The following is a 17,102-nucleotide window of genomic DNA, read 5'->3' on the forward strand; positions in this document are numbered from 1 at the left end:
GTGCCACCATGTCGCTGGGGACTGCTGTGGCTGTGGCAGGTGCATGAAGGGTGCCTGTGAAGCGCAGGGTGTCCAGCCTCTGCAGCCTGAAGTTCATAGGAATACACTTGGCAGGAGTACTTCCATGGGTCTCCCACATATCAGCTGTGCTTTCAATACTGACCACAAGATCCAGACTTAAGTGTGCAATATCCTGTCAGCTCACCAAAGGTTATGAATTTGTATCACCTGCAACTCAGGAGCTAGTGTTTTTCTATTAACATTGCTTTGGCAGTTGGCTTTAATTTCTTTTGTGAAATGGGATGTAGTTGCTGTAAGGCAAGTGCACCATGAGCTGGACAAACTCTGAGAGGATACTCTTTGCCATGCTGTTGGATTCGACAAAAAATCTCACTGCTGCTGTGCAGTGATGCATGGATTAAACTGCTCAAATCCCAGAGATACTACAGAATTCAAGTGGAGAGAATACCCACAGTTTATTTATTTCTTTATAGAAATCACTTTATTTGCAGTAAAAGAAAGCATTGGTATAAAATAGCCTTTCAAATTTGGCAGTCGTTTGCTTGCTGTGTCAGCAATATGTGTGAAAGAAAAGGCATGCTCCGTAACCTACGTTTCAAAGGTCACAGTGCTACTGCTCCAGCCTTCTGAAAACCACAGTTGGAGCCAGCATCATGGTTGGTCTGAAGATTTGGTCTGTCTCTCTGGCTATACTCTACCATTTCTGTCAGAGATGTATCCCGTGTGGAATTTCAACACATGTTGAAATAGGTAAGATATGTTCAAAATGGATTTTGTTGTGTTTTGAATTTCTTGTGAAGAGAAGTAAATTCAGATTCAGCAGGAAAGCAGAGGGAGGAAATAATGTTAAAGTAATAAGCAGTTTACATAATTTTTAAAAATGTGAGTAACAGATAGGATAAACGAGCAGTTTGATTTTTGGAGTTTGAAATTTTACTGGTTTTGTAAGTAAAACGCTTGAGTTGACTTGGGTCGCGTATTTTTCCGTCTCCTAAGACACAGGCATTATGTAACTGGAATGTTTTTGTCTGTGAGTCCTACGCAGACAGAGTTTGGTTTGGAGAAAGAAAAAGAATGCTTTAGGCAATTTGTGAGATTGTTATATTTAAATTAAAGAATAACACAAGTTCTTTGTGGTAACTCTGTTTTTAAATCACTTTGTATTAATTATGCTGTACCTGCAAAAGTAGATAAAATTCTGTAATGGGCTTCTGTCTGTAACTAACAGGAGAAAAAATTTGTTCTGTATCTCTTTCTGATAGGTTGCTCTCAGTATCCAGAACAGCCTGGATTTTTAGAGAATGAAGGAGAGAACTGAGTGAACATCAAAATGGAGAAATATTTCTGTTTTGAATTTCTTGTTTGCCTGTGCTATTTTTAAAATCTGGTTTCTTCCGCAGTTTTGCGAGCACAAACACAAGCAGTGTGAGGTTATTCTGAGTTACTCGTAATAATTGACAGTTTATGTTGTTTGTTCTTCTGGTTCTATTTCTAAATTCGTTGCTCTAACAGGTGGTAAAATGTAGGATGTTGCCTTTATTCAGGTAATTTTCTCAGTCTTTAAGTACTGAATACAATATATGCAACTTTGAACAATTTAAAGACTGGGATTGTTCATGGTGTTTGAGACTGGAGTGTGTTCCCTTACTGAGTGTTGTACCCATGTCAGCATCCTGGAACAATTTGCTTTTCCTAACAATGTGTCAAGAAACCCATAATAATCTGTAGGAGAAGCCATGCTGCCTGAGGTTAGGCAAGTGCACACCACTCTGCAAGCTCAGGGCTCTAATTACCCAGTACAAGCTTCTGAGGACTTGAAATAACAGATTTTCCAGAATAGAGTGTGTTTGAAAAAAAATCTGCAAAGAGAAGCTTACAGATCTGTCCCAAAGCAGTATTTTTTTTTCTTTTCTTAATCAAGTTTTCTGTTTGCAGAAAACTTGTGTTTATATAATATAAAGATCTTGGTTGCCTGAGGAGTTGAGAGTACGCTGTACTATTGGGTTATAGTTTACAATGAGTTTTGTCCATGTGTTGGAAAATAACATTAAACTGTGATCAGCTCTGATTCTGCTAAAATGAATGCTCTTATTGTTGTTCACATAAAATTCTAGTATGATGAGATGAAAATATTTCCAAAATTCAAACTCTGAGTACTCCAGGAAAACAAAAACAAGCAAGCAAACAAAAAACAAAAACAAAAATACAAAAACAAACCAAAAAACTGAACAACAAAGTATAGAAGGAATTCCTCTTACTCAAAGCCAGCACCAAAGAAATCCTGGACAGAGTGTTGAATGTACTTTTAAAATGGTGAAAAGCTCTGCCTGTTCAGAATGTTGGTGGTGTTCAGTGTGCTTGGCAGAGCTGTGCTGTGTCCTACTTGCACGCCGTGCCTGGAGGCAGGTCCCAGTGGGGAAGCTCCTTGCCCTGGGGGTTCCTGTCACACTTATGAGGCTCTATGAGACTGTGGAGATCTGGCATAAAATTCCTTGTGAAGGTGGAGTTGTAGAACCTGGGCCCACTTGAGTAGTGAGAAAAGTGCAGGGGAGGTGTGAGGCAGAGAAAGCAAACTGTCAAACTGAGGCTCTCCCACACTGGAATCAGAGATGTGTGTAGAAATGTCTGAGCCTTAACATTTTAGAGCATTGCTTACTATTTTGTTGCTGTTTCTCTTCTGGTGCAAGGCTGGTCTTTAAGGTATATTACTTGTATGAGGATGATTTAGATTATTGGGTAAAATTCAAAGTGAAAGATCAGTCAAACCCCCACAGTTTTGTCTAGATCTTATTCCAGAATAGTAATGAATTGTTTTGGATTTGGTAGGGGGGAGTTTTTTGTTTGTTTGTTTTGTTGTTTTGTTCTTTGGGGCTTTTTTTGTGATGTGATTTATTTGGTAAGGAACAAATCAATCTTTGAAAATAGCTTTAGAGAAAATGTTAAGTATTTTTAGAATAGTGTTGATAGATTATTCCTGGGATCTAATATTAATTAGGAGACCTCATTAATGAAAAGGAAGTAATTTCCTTTCATTCACTTGTTGTGCCAGCTAAATAAAGATTTTGGCAGTAAGAATATCTGCCAATTCAGTGAATAAGTAGTGTTATTTACCTTGCTTATTTACCTTTAGATTTTTGTTACTTTCCATGCATGTTAAAAATTAATCAAACCGTTAAACACCCACACAGATTCCCAACATACCTTTTTCACTGTTAAGGGCAACAATGAAGCTTAAGTACAGCTAAAACTTTATGGTCTGTGCTTTACATGTGCTGTGTGTGGTCCTGTCAGTTCCCTGCTGTAGCTCAATTCTGGACATGGGGAGTTCATTTCTCTGTGATCAGCTTGGTTGCTCAGCTTGGCAGCTAGGCATTAGAGAGACACTGAAGCTGTGCAACAGAAAGAGCACTTCCCTATTAACTCCCTAGGTGAGAAAACACACCTAGGTGAGAAAGCACACCTTCTCACAGCTCTGTGAGAAATGGTGTTTCAGGCACTTGGTGCTTGGCTTAGGTATGAAAATGTGGTGTTTTCTGGTTCTGCTACTGCTTCTACCAAAACGTGGGCCTGAACCCAGTACCTGTAAATCAACACTTCAATATATTGTTTTTCAGCACACAGAGCTCTGGAATTTTTCACTAAGCATGAAGGGAGTGTTAATTATAGAAAGGTAGGAAACATCTTATTTCTTAATTTTGTACACCTTTCTTCTGAATGCTTTTCTTTCTGTCTTCTTGCCTTTCTTTATTATTCTCAGTAATGTGTGCATCAATATTGTGCCCAGACTGTATTTTTTAGCTTTTTTTATTCAAAATAATTTGACTGATTCTGAATATTATTACAGAAATATAGCAATTATACCAGTGTGTATATGTATGTATATATATATATATATATATATATATATACACACTTTGTGTGGTTTCTTGCATGTTTTCCTATCTTCTTTAGTCATATTCTATGTGAGCAGTTGTATTAGAAGAACGAGTAGAGGACTTTGGGAAAGCAGATTTAATAAATCTGAGGACAGCAAATGACAGCAAGGTTTTGAGCACTACATGGTATATTTTACCAAGATACTAGTTGTATTTTGCTGTCTATTTAGAATGTATCTTTGATGTTGGCAGTAAAATGTGGTTTTGTGCTGTGCAATAACATTCTGATTCATTTCCCCCCCATCCTTTCCCCAGTTATTACTAAATCATCAAGATGCTTTCCAGGCTGGAAGCGTTTATCCTGATGCCTTTTATCCTCCAATCTGCAAACGTGGTAAGATAAGCTTTATAAGTCCAATGCTATAACAATTACATTTTTATGTGTAAATCTTACAGAGTTTAGTGGGTTGAAAATGGTTACTTTGTAAGAAATGAAGTGTGGCCAAAAATGCTTTTCTGCAAAAACTATCCAGCATTTTTGTTGAAGCCTTTTGGTAGAAATTTATAATGAAATAACACATTTGAAACTGTTTTAGAAAGTAACTCTTGGGCAAATTTAACGATTTAATCGGTAGGACAATTTAATAGAAGGATGTTGTTTGATCAAATTAGGTCAGATTACTAAGTAGAGAGAGTACAAAATTATGGTTTTTTTATAAATCTTAGGGAAGACCTAAAGCTATTTCTGTGTAAAAAATTATTAGTTTCTATCAGATCAGTCAAAAAGAGGATAGGACAATCTAAAAGTCCCACAGCAACAAAATACTGTAGGACTTGCTGGGGGTGGGTGGGCAAGTGTTAATAACATCTGAGTTTAAAACCTTTTTTTTCCAGAGTGCTGTCTTTTGCCTTTTACTCCCTTGTGTTGGAAATTAATGTCAGTCATAATTTTGTTGCTTGCAGATCAAAATACTGCTGTACAAAATTAGCACCCTCTTGCAATAGCTGTGAAAAATATGTCTTGACTGGCAAGTGGTCCCCTGATTTTTCAGCTCGGAAAGGCCAGCTCTTGATCATAAGCAGCTTCTTCAGCAACATTAGGGCTATAAAAGAGCCAGCTAGGCCTTGCTGTAGGATATTTGCTACTGAAAGGGTAAATCTGGATAGTGAGCAGTTAGCAAATGGGATAAAGAGCCTGTCCTCCAGGTACAAGCTATTAGGGTGTTTAGAGAGATACCAGAGACAGGGCAGTGGTAAGTACTTTGTGTGAGGGTATCTGGCCTTACTGGCTTCAATATTGTTGAGGTATTAGTGCAAGTGTAAAGTATTGAAAGTAGCTTATTTTAGTGGGCCACGCAAATTCCATGAAATTTATGGGATAGTTAGGATCTTTGTTTGGTTTAGAGCCAAATCACACAGTTGCACCCAAAGTTGTCTTTTTCTCAGACAGAGGTTGTTGATGCTGCCTGTTGGTTATGCCGACTACAGGCTGCTTCATATCCTGATGTGCTCAGCTCACATCCAAATCACCTCTCTGTACTGGCATTTAATACTGGTTTTGTCTTCTGTCACTCATTGGGTCACTCATCTTGGTTTTCTGCCTGGCTCTGCCAACTTCTTGTCCCAAACTTCAGTCTTGCTTTCCTTTTTTCATGACTGATATTCTCCTGGGATTTTTTTTCAGTCCCTACTTTAGGTTGCTATATCTATCTGTCTATCTATCTATCTATCTATCTATCTATCTGTCTGTCTGTCTGTCTATCTATCTATCTATCTATCTATCTATCTATCTAATCTTTCCCTTTTAACCATTTTGACCTGTCTTTTACCAAGTCAGATCCTCTCCATCTGCAGTATCCAATGTTCATTCCTTCACTAACCTTGGAGTCTGTCTTGCCTTGTTAGAGCTGGACCACTTGTCCTCAATTTCCTTAGTCATTATGGAAGAAACAGATACCTCTTCAGACCTGAGCTGTTTTAACTGTGTGACAAGATCAAGAACAAAGCTATCCAGACTGCCTCTTTGGGCAGGAGACAAGCTTAGATGTAGAAGCCTACTCTGATTTTGCTAAGCAAGAACCATCCTTCTTTTATGTAGTTTAGCTGCACTGTAAAATGTCATGAGGCTAAAAGGTAAGTGAATTGCCCCACAAGGTCTTCTCTCAGTATTTAATCTCCCCTCACACTGTGCAGGTTCACATTGCTGTGTCAACAAACACACACTCTTCCTCCAAGAGTACTGATGGTCTGAACAATCTCCCATCTACCTTCTTCCCCCTTAGAGAATTTAACATGGTGTGCTGCTCCATCTCTTTATGTTAACATCCCTTTGCACTTAGCTTTATGTAGGTACACAGATATTTTTAGGCAAGGTCACTGTTAGTTTCTACACAATCTTTCTGCCTAAATTCAGGTAAGAGTAATAAATGATTCTTCTAAATGAAACCTATTTTTTCCTGCTTTCCTCCCTTTTTCCCCTCCTACACTGACTGTATCTTGGCCAGTTTGCCTTTCTGTTGAAAATGATTGTGGTGATAATGATGACATAGCCTGCCTCTGCCCTGTGGAAACTGATACCTGCCAGAAAACATGACATTTTGAGTTGGCTGCCATTCCCTACAGCTTTTTTGCCATACAACTGGATGCATTAATTTAGTTAGCAGGTTCTCTGTCAGCTCTCTTTATCCTCTCTGCTTGGGAGGCAGCTTTTCATTGTAGTGTACCTACTCACAGGCACAGGGAAAAGGAGCAGGCACAAAATTTTCAGATGCTTCAAACCAAAATCATAGAAGGTAAATCTAGTACCTGTTTTGTTAGTATGAATCAGAAAAAGTAAGTCTATTGTGCCTCTTTTCATGAGCTGGAGTGCAAATTGTATCATCTGACATGAAATTGGGCAAAAGTCTGTGGGGTTTTTAATGGAGAAAAAACCCTTTATTTTTCTTTTTTTCTATTTAATTTTTCCCCAAAGAATAAATCAAATACTGATATAATTTTATTGCAATAGGAATGTTCCATGATGTGTCTGAAGACACTCATTGGTCACCATTTCTCAAAGCAAGTATTGATTACATCAGAAGGAATTATCCGCAGCCTTGGGAAGAGGTAAGAAAGTTGATTAACTTTTGCTTGATTGACTTTGTTTTCAATAGTTTTCTTCACCTTCACTATCTGTAATTTCATCATTTGTGAGGTATAGAAAAACCCAACATTTTTATATTAAAGTCTCTCCTTATATAGTAACACTTGAAATCCTGTTTCAATCTTTACCATACACAAAACTTACAGTTTCCATATAAAGTCTGTCAGTTATTTCCACTGTGGTCTGGTGCATACATTCCATAGGTCCAAATTTTTAAATATAATTGGTGGTGTTGCATTCCTGTGAGATCTGGTTGAGGGTTTGCCATTTGAAAACCAGACATGTTTTAGATTTTTTACTTGTGAAATCTTGAACATAGTCTGGATTTCCTCTTGTTAATGGTCTGTAAGCTATGTAGGAGGAAATGAAGAACAATTTGTCAAAAGTGAATGTGCTGAGGAATGTATTTCTCTCCTCTGTCTGCCTACACAACAACCATGGTGGCAGAGGGAGTTCAGTTCTTGGAAGTGGAAATGTTTAGCCTTGGTCCAGAAAAACCGTTTGGTACACATTTAATTGAAGTATGCAAATTACCCTCACATCAACCATGTAATTCTATGGCCTTGGACTGTATAAACTGCTTAAAGCTTCTCAAGTTACAAAAGTTGACCACAGCATCAAGCAATGAGCAGTCAGCACTTTGTCCTGATAAACTCTTGGACTATAAGAGCTTCTTAGCTGTATCCTTGTTTAACACATCTACAGAAAATGCTAACATTTTCTTAAAGACAGGAGTAAAATTACTGACAAATGGATTGTTGTTGTGTAGGCTACAGAGAAGCTGGTGGCTTTCCTGTTTGGAATTGCTTCACATATGGTGGCAGATGTTAGCTGGCATAGCCTGGGCATCGACCAAGGATTTCTAAAGGCCATGGGAGAAGTAAGCCTGTATTATTTTATTTATTCATACAACTGGATTTATTGGAATGGATAGCTTTGTTTTGGACTGTGGTGGGGAGGTAAGAGAAAAGCTGGAGCCCTGTTTCAGGAAGATTTTTGGAGAAACACAACGTCACAAACTTCATAAGAGTGAAGCTGGTCCAGGTTTGGGACCTGTAACCATTAGTGTTGTTGGAGGGTTGGTTTCTGCTCATATGAAAAGAAACAGGCAGTTCTCTTGTTTTTCTCTTTCCCCAGATTGATTTTCGTGGTTCATACTCAGAAGCTCACAGTGTTGGAGATTTTGGTAATGTTTCTGTTTGCCAATCATAGATCCTTGTATTGGAATAAGTCCTCTTCAAAACCATGGTGGTTGATTCTGGCTCTTGTCCTGTGCAATGCAGAAGTTAAGGATGGCATATGGACACTGTATTCTTGCCCTCCCCCATGGCTTGCAAAGCCCTGCTGTACCTGTCCTCAGGTTTCAGGAGATGTGATAAGTCATATGGACATTTGGATTAAAGCAAAAATGCAGACTAAAGGATGCTAAGATATGGATGGAGTCCCTACTGTGATTTTAAATTGTACATGATTCTCCAGAGGTATAAAATGTCCAGCATACTTTCAGGTGAACTATTTGTGTATTCTAAATATATAGCTGGAAGATCTGCCATATAAATGCATATAGAAGAGCCATACATACTTCATGCACACTGTTACCCATTACAGATACCTAACAGGTTTTTTTTCTTGAGCTGTGTAGGGTTTTTTTCATTCTTTCATCCTTAGGAGGAGATGTAGTGAGTCAGTCTGAGCTGGACTTCAGTTACCTGGCATCGAGTTGGTAAGATAATGAGATTGTCTTCTTTCATATTTAATGGGTTTTTTTGTATAATCATATTTAATATAATTAGATATAATAGCACATAATTCTCTATTAATCTGTTTTTTAAAAATGCTTTCCTTTATTTTTCTTTCAAAAAAACCCCTTGCAACTCTTTTAAATGTTATGTGTTCAGTATTCCGTATATGCATATTTACTGTTCCCTGACATAAAAACTGGAAGGACAGAAGAGTTTTATGTATAGGAACACAGCAAAAAAGATTAAATTATATTATCTTAACTTATCTATATTAACTTATTATCTTAAGTTATAAGTAGTTATATGTAAAATAACTACTGAAAACCTTTTGCTGGAATGTCCTAGCACCTAGTTAAATAACTCAATTAAGTGACAATCTCAGTGAGATATATTTAAACTTTAGGAAATTGAGGATATTGAAGTCAGTTTTTCTCAGAGTTGCATGTGCAATCCTGGTATTTGTAGAACTTCGTGACCTTATGTAGTCTTTTGAAATTTGGAATATTTTATAGGCTGTTGTTATTACAAGAACCACAATATTTTATCAGGTGATGTGGACCATCTGTTGTTGTAATACATTATTTTTGTTTTCAGGTATGTACCTGTCAAAGACTTAGCTGCTATCTATAAGGAATTTTATGGAAAAGAGATCATAACTGAAAGCACAGTTGCTGAATGTACTTATTTGCTGTTTTTTGAACTGTAAGTTGAATATCTCTGCCTGAGTTTTGTAAGTGAAACATATATAGGAGAAATATGATAATCATATTTGAAACACCTTATGCATTGATGTCAGCAACGAAGACTCCCTCCTAGACCCCAAAATCACAGAACATCTGAATTTTTTAATGACTAGGATTCAAATTTGGACTACATAATGACGGGTAAATTACTACACCACAGATGGTGAATCTTGGCTATTTCATGCATTTTGCATTTAATGTATTTATGCCTATTTATTTGAGAGCAGCTGTGTCTTCAAGTACCATTGCACTGTGGTGAGTTAGCAGCATAATTATCATGCACTGAAGGACTCTCTAGATGCATACCTTATCTACACTCTGTGTAGATCCCTTCAAGTCCAAGAATAATTCATAAAAGACTTTGGATATCTGGTAGTGTCTGCTTTTTAATATCCTGAACAGCTTAACTGTATCTCATATTTCAGTTAATTACCAATGGTGACACAACATCTACAAAAACTGTGAATCCTTCAAAATTAAGGGCAATAAAGTTTATATTGGTTTACATTACAACTTTAAAAATATATTAACAATCAACATGGAAATGTAATGACTTGCATAGTATTTACCATATAGGACTTTTGAAAATAACTATTTAAACTATTAAATATTAAATTAAGCAAGTTTTATTTCTGATTTTTTTCAGGCATGGAGAAAGGCTTCTCGTTGGCAAGGTTGGTTTTCTGTTTTTTTATAAAAATGAGCATGGAGACAATGTGATCCATCTTACTGAGTATGTTACTTGTCCCTTAGCTTTTTCCAACATTTGCTGGTAAATCTCCATTTCTGGTGGACAAGTTCCACGAATATTTCCTTGGGGGAGTGGATGACATGGCATTCTGGACCAACAACATTTTTGAGCTGACGAGCCACATGCTAGAGAATGGAAGCAGGTATGGTGTGTGTCCTTAACTATGAAATGCAGTAGTCAAGTGCTGACACCCACTTAATTGTTCTTCTTAAGGGTAGATCTTTCCTGGAATAGATGCTGAGCTTTAGATTCTCACTTGGACAAGGGGATTTCCATGTCTGCCTTTTGCCTGGTTGCACAGGATTACACAGGCCTTGCATTTGTATTTTTTATATGTTTCTGCTCCTTTCCCCTAGTGTGCCTCTGGCATGCCCAGGTGATACTCACCAGGAAAAATTTGGGGCTTTCTTTAAGACATAATCAAGGATTTGCTTAAATATTGCATACCCATGCCCTAGCTGGACTGGCAATTTGAGTCTGCACCTTTTGGCTGCTGCCATCACTCAGCAAAAATGTCCCTTTTGAGGAGAGGTCAGATATTACCTTCAGACTCTGAAGGCAAATAGGATTAGAAAGAGTAGGAGTATATATTCTAGTCTTTAAGCTCAGGCTTCTACTCACAATTTCATATTGTTATAGAAGTTTAAACTTGAACAGCTCTGTAACAAATACAACCTTTCTTCATTAGAGGCAATTAATCCATCTGTTTATATGGAAAATACCACTGTTGCTATTTTGGGAAATTATGCTTGAAATACAGAATGGCACAATCTGTTATATTCTTTGTAACACTTTGATTAAAAGTGCTTTAGGTTTATATGCATGCATGTTGCAATAAGTTTCCTTCAAGAGCTCTATAAAGATTTGATATTCATACAGAATCGAATTAAGGTCATCAAATAAACATCATGGGGTTTCTAAGGGTTATGATGATGCTCTGATTTTGATTTTCTTGAGAAAACTGATGACTTCTGACAGAGGAATCAGTAAGTATAAAAGTTGCATTTTTAGTTTCATTTCTATTGTAAAATCTTTAAAGTGCATTCTCTGTATTCTTCTTTAGTGACTGCTACCTGCCTGAGAACCCTCTGTTCATAAACTGCACAAAGGAGCACAAGGACAGCCACATGTGAGTATAGCTCTGATAGCTTAAAGCTTCAGTGATGAGAGGAGAGTCTTCTGCTAATGTGAACAGTGAGCTACTGAAAATTAGAGATATTTTGGGTAATCATTTTGTGTATGAATTTGAGATTCTCTTAGCATGAATAACTAAGTTTTGTACAAAGGAACTGGGTAGAATCTAAGAGCAGCTTTTACCTTGAGTCTTTATTTCAGTTATATTAATTCTTATCACTGTCTTCTTTATTTTAGCAGAAACAAACAATCAAAACATGAACATCACAAGAATACAACTTCTTTGCTTTCAGAAACACTTGAGAAGAATATAAACTACACAGAGAGAGGAGTTCGATTTGACATACAGCCTTGGGCAACAGTAAGTGAGAAGTAACAGATGTGTCAGGTAAAAGTCATCTCTATATAATATTGTTTTTGTTTCTGTCTGAAATGCTGCATGAAGGAGTAGGGTCTCTGGATGGTCTTTGACTTCATGGACATTCCAGTACCAGTGCTAATGTATATGTATACATCATAAATACTCAATTTTTAAACTTTGCTCATTGTATAGTGAAGTTAGAACACATCCTGCAGTGCCAAAAATGACAAAATATATATTTAGTATTTACATTTTACAGACATATGATGGCTCTTTTGGGTTAAGAACTCCCAGCAAAGCATAGCAGTGAATGATAAGTAGTGCTCTCTTTAAAGCATACAGATTTTTGTCTTTCTAAAATGGTGCTTATGATCTGAGTCAGACTACTCTTAAATCCGTGTGGTGATTTCCATTGTTGGTGACTTGATTTTTGAGGTGTCCCAAAATATTCTGGAGTTTCAGCTTCTGGAGTTTTAACCACTGCCGTGTCCCTTTATTATTTTTATTTCAGAAATCCCTCCGCTTGATAAACAATGCTTTTAAAACCAATGTCTGGAGAGCATTAGAAGCTACACATCAGAAATCTTCTAAGCACATCTCCAAGCCAGCAGCTTCATATTTTCTGACTTCACCCTATGCTAGGCTTGGATGGTTGGTAATTTTTTTCATCCCACTTTCCTCTTAATTTCTGAAAATTTTGGGTATCTACCAAAATATTTTTGTTGGTCCTTTGGATACTCTTCTAAGGTGACAGTGCAAATCAATTAGTGGTACAAATTTGAGGAAATGTCTTATATTGTAGAAGACATTGTATAACTTGCAGAACAGCAAGTTAGCATATAAGATTTTTCTTTCAGATGTTGATCAAGCTCCAAAAGGAAGGAACCAACATTAGAACTACCATTGTCTCTAGTTCTGAACAGTAAAATATTGTTGCTACCCTTTTTTGGTTGTTGAATGATATTTGTGCAAAATTAATCATCTGTCATGAGTTGATGACTGATGATATCTAGTGAGACCTCTTGGAAATACTCTAGACTAGTAGGGAGCTCAAAGATAGATTCAGGACAGAGAGAGGCATATTCTCTCTCCTTGCCAATGAGGTTCTTCCTTGACCTGCAACAAGGAAGAGTAATAAAACAAATTTGCATTGCTGCTTATTTAACTTCCCTTATGCTGTCTCAAAATTTGGATTTAATTCTTGAGTTTACTTCACACCGGCTAAATTAATAGTAATTAGCTCTTTCCATGTTCCCTCTCTAAACTCCAGCATGTTACTGAGACCTGGGATCCTTTTGCTTATCTCCTGTTAAGTCCATTGATTAAATCAGATGTTCAGTTTAAAAGATACTTAATTTCTTTTTTTTTTTTTTGTATTCTTTGTCATATGCAAACAGCCCTTTTTTAATGCTTCTTGCTCTGATTGCTCTCAGGTGCCTAATGTCAGTAAAAAGCAGTTCCTGCAGATCTCAGATGCATTGATGGAAGATGATTCTTCTGATTTTGCTTAATTCAAGAAAACATAAATAAATATATAATATTTAAAATGCTGTATAGATCTTTACAAAACAATATGGGGAAAGACAAGTCCTGGTTTATCTGAATTATGGGGTTTTTTTCCACTAATGTTGAGGTAGTTTGGAAACTAATGCTGATTTTGTTGACTCCCTTGCTGTACAGGGCACTGATCTCAGCTGACCTAAACCAGGATGGATATGAAGATCTGGTGGCTGGAGCACCAGGGTACAGCACCATGGGCCGAGTTCAGATAGGAAGAGTGTATGTTCTCTATGGCAACCAGTCAGGTTTGCCACCAGGGGATATGGATCTGGATGGGAAAGCTGACCAAGTACTACAGGGTCATCAGGTAAGGGGTCAAGGCAAAAAATTGTCGCTTAATTTTTTTTTGCCTGAAAATTGTTGAGTTTTGAATAAGCAATAGTATAATTATTGTGTATGAGTATTACTTCTGAAATGCTCCTCCTGATGTCATATGATGTCATATGCTTTTCAAGAAAATTAATCATTATTAAAGTCTCAGGAACACTTGAAATTATGGTGATCTGTAGGTTCACTTCCATTACTGTACCAGATAAGTGAATATTAGACCATAGTCTAATACCAAAGGGCACCAAAGTGCCTTTAAATAAAATTCTGGTTGTGTCTCTGTAAGTCACAGTATAGCTAATTCTGGTGCCTGCATTTAAGAAAATATTGTGTTTCCTGTCCTTTTTAATCTAAAATTATTAATTTAATAAGTTTTAATTCCTTTGAGTCTACATTTCTTCATTAATTGATAACTTCTCCCCAAATAATTTTGTCTGTAGTAAGAGAAAAAACAAAAGAAAAAACTCTTAGACATGATGTGGCTGGTTTGTAACCAAGGAGTAAGAGCAAATGACCCTTTTGGATGTTAAATATGGTGGTCTGTAGAAAATAATTTTATTCATAAAGAAGATAGTATGGAGAAATGAGATACATTTCCATTTGTTTCTGTGGTTATAAACTGTGGAGTGACAGCTTCTGTCTTCTTATGGAGTGTTTTAGTGGTTCCCAGTCATAATGCTATCAACAGGAAAGACCATAAACTTGACATCAATGGTGCACTGGACTCAGGAGACGAAATAGCAAAGCAGCACCATATTATATTCAGTTGTCCTTAATTTTAACACAGTTGACTTTGAATTAAATGTGTTGTCATGGGGGTTATTATGTAGAAGAAAAAGAATTGTTGGGATAGACTTTTGTCGTCTGTTGCCAGTTATTCCCTTTGCAAATGTACATTTGGTTTTCATGATTTTGACTGGAAAACATGAGAGTAATCCCTTTTGTTTTAGCCTTCAGGAAGATTTGGTTCTGCCTTGGCAGTCCTGGACTTCAATGAGGATGGAGTACCAGATCTGGCAATTGGCGCACCTTCTGTGGGATCTCAGTTTCTTACCTACAAAGTAAGCTACAAGCATGGGTTTGTTGTTTTTTGGTTGTTTTTTTTTTTTTAATTCTCCAAACTGAATGGTTTTATTTATTCATAGTTTTTATACATTGAAATGAAAAGGAGAATTTCTGTTGTTGCTCAAGGTGACATTGTAATTTAAATAAAAGTTTATAACCTTTGTGGGTACTTTGACTACAGCAATGACACCTACCTGTAGTTCTCTTTCAGTGGCCTTTTTGCACATTAGACATAAATCTAAACCAGATTGCAACTTTGTAGCACTGACATGCTGGAAGTGTAAGGAACCATTAATGAAATACAAACATACCCTTTTTGTTTAGGAACAGAGTCTGAAATGGACCTCATGGGTCAATGAATTTTGTCATATGCTTTCACAAAGCTAACAAATTATATCTAAAATGTGATATGAACACAGACACACTTGCCAAATAATCAAGTTACAGAGGCTTAATGACTTGCAGCTTATGAGATTAGCCCGTGTAATGGTCCCTGAATATTTTTAGGCCATGCAAACTGAGGGGCAAAATGTTTCGATTTAGACTACATCCATTAAGCTTAAAACTCTTCAGAATTTTAGATACTAATTTAGCTGTCTAAATAAGAATTTAAGTTGCTTTTATTTAGACTCACCACTTGGAAAATTGTGTGCATCTGTTGTGCCATGGCATTAAATAATAATTGTCAAAATTTGAGCCATCTGAACATGTGTATTATGAGTATAAATACACTGTACTGCCCTTGTTCCTTACACACAGTATGATGAACATGTACTTCTCTGCTTTGTTGCTTGGTTACAGCACTACCCATTACCCATGGATATTCTTAGGTTTGGGGTCTGAAAGAAAGTATTATGAGAAAGCTCTGAGAGGGAAAATGAAGTTGTATGAACAGCCCTTGCAGAACTGTTCCACTCCTTGTGATTGACCTTGCATTTCATACTTGATACTGACATGCAGGTGCTCTCATGCCTTATTTTCTTTTTCTGCTGTTCAGGGTGCTGTGTATGTCTACTTTGGAACGGAGGGAAGAGGCTTGGCACCTCAGCCAAACGTTACCATAACTTGTCAGGTATATTGATAATGTAATGTCCTGTTTATACTACCCTGTTAGCCAGGCTAACACAGGGCTACACAGGCAGGGGGTAATAAAAAGGGGAAAAGAGCTTATGGGCTTAAAAAAAGAATGTTAAAATTCAACTTATCATTGCAAGGAAATACGGACTGATGGGTATGGAGCAAGCAGGTGCTTGGTTGGATTGGTTGTATATGGGAAAGACATTTATACCCCAGTTCAGGAAGGCAGCAGAATGACTAGAAAGGTGCATTAGCTCTCAAAACCAAAAAAAGCCACCAAAAAAACCTGACCCAAATTAAACAAAAAACCTCAGAAAACAAAATTGAAGCCAGGGAGTGGGAAGGTAATTTGGTCAAAGCAAATTTAGGTCTTTAGAATTAAGTTGCTCTATTTTGCTACCGAATGGATGGTTTCAGTTCTATTTCAGGCTTAAACTAACTGTTTATTGCAGTATTCCTACTGTAATCTTGGTTGGTCCCTCCTGGCAGCTGATGTTGATGGGAATGGAAATGCTGATCTGGTTGTGGGCTCTCCATATGCACCCGGTGGTGGAAAGCAGAGAGGATTTGTGGTTGCATTTTATTCTCATTTCAACAGGAGTCACCAAGGTAATATTTGTTGAGTAAATTAACCCTCCCATAGTTTATATGACTGGTTATTTGTTCCTTATTAATCAAGCCATAATTCAGATTTGAAGTGATCTCAGAGCGTGTCCCTCCTACTGAAGCTGTGAAGCCAGACCAAATTGCTCAGGGCTTTGTCCAGCTGCATCTTAAAACCTCCAGTGGTAGAAATTGCGGAGACACTCCGGGCAGTTCTACTTCTTGGCAGTCCTCATAGGAAAAAAACCTTTTGTTACAGCCAGTATGAGGCTTTCTTGTTTCATTTTATGTTCATTGTCTATTGTCCACCCACCATGCATAGTGACCTTACAGGCATAGAAAGCATGGAACACCCCTACTAAACTTGCTCCAGTTTGTCAACATCTTTCCTGTTATGGAAGGTCATATTATAGGTGTGATCTAGGGAATAATCACTTTTCTCAGTCTCTTTGCCATGCTCCTGCTTACATAGTCTGAGGCACTGTTGGCTGTCTGCTGTCAGAGCCTCACACTCAAGTCCCTGCCCACCAGGATCTCCAGGGCCTTTTCCACATGGCAGCTCCTCAGCCAGTGTGTCCCCAGCTGTATCAGTGTGAGGGCATCTCCTTTCCCAGGATCAGGCTTTGCATTTGTCCTCACTCAATTTTGTGAGGTTGCTGTCAGCCTGTTACTCCAGCCTGCCTGAGTGCCTCTGAATGAGA

The 17,102-nt window shown here is 37.4% G+C and overlaps 1 protein-coding gene across 3 annotated transcripts in view; it reads left to right on the forward strand.

Annotated features, from left to right (window-relative positions):
- GPLD1 (glycosylphosphatidylinositol specific phospholipase D1) overlaps window positions 1–17,102 on the forward strand; it is a 24,340-nt gene continuing 7,238 nt past the window's right edge. The window contains exons 1-17 of one of the 3 annotated variants that reach the window (XM_005481780.4): window positions 1–771; window positions 3,636–3,691; window positions 4,212–4,290; window positions 6,904–7,001; window positions 7,808–7,918; window positions 8,176–8,224; window positions 8,707–8,761; window positions 9,375–9,482; window positions 10,170–10,197; window positions 10,277–10,416; window positions 11,338–11,403; window positions 11,649–11,769; window positions 12,281–12,420; window positions 13,450–13,636; window positions 14,607–14,717; window positions 15,719–15,793; window positions 16,251–16,407. In XM_005481780.4, the coding sequence (XP_005481837.1) occupies window positions 675–771; window positions 3,636–3,691; window positions 4,212–4,290; window positions 6,904–7,001; window positions 7,808–7,918; window positions 8,176–8,224; window positions 8,707–8,761; window positions 9,375–9,482; window positions 10,170–10,197; window positions 10,277–10,416; window positions 11,338–11,403; window positions 11,649–11,769; window positions 12,281–12,420; window positions 13,450–13,636; window positions 14,607–14,717; window positions 15,719–15,793; window positions 16,251–16,407 (1,678 nt within the window). In that variant the 5' untranslated portion in view covers window positions 1–674. Of the gene's footprint in view, window positions 772–3,635; window positions 3,692–4,211; window positions 4,291–6,903; window positions 7,002–7,807; window positions 7,919–8,175; window positions 8,225–8,706; window positions 8,762–9,374; window positions 9,483–10,169; window positions 10,198–10,276; window positions 10,417–11,337; window positions 11,404–11,645; window positions 11,770–12,280; window positions 12,421–13,449; window positions 13,637–14,606; window positions 14,718–15,718; window positions 15,794–16,250; window positions 16,408–17,102 lie in introns of all 3 variants that reach the window. The other 2 variants (XM_005481779.4, XM_014275806.3) reach the window with 2 other exon arrangements.

Source organism: Zonotrichia albicollis, chromosome 1 (assembly GCF_047830755.1).
Source record: "Zonotrichia albicollis isolate bZonAlb1 chromosome 1, bZonAlb1.hap1, whole genome shotgun sequence".
NCBI lineage: Eukaryota > Metazoa > Chordata > Aves > Passeriformes > Passerellidae > Zonotrichia > Zonotrichia albicollis.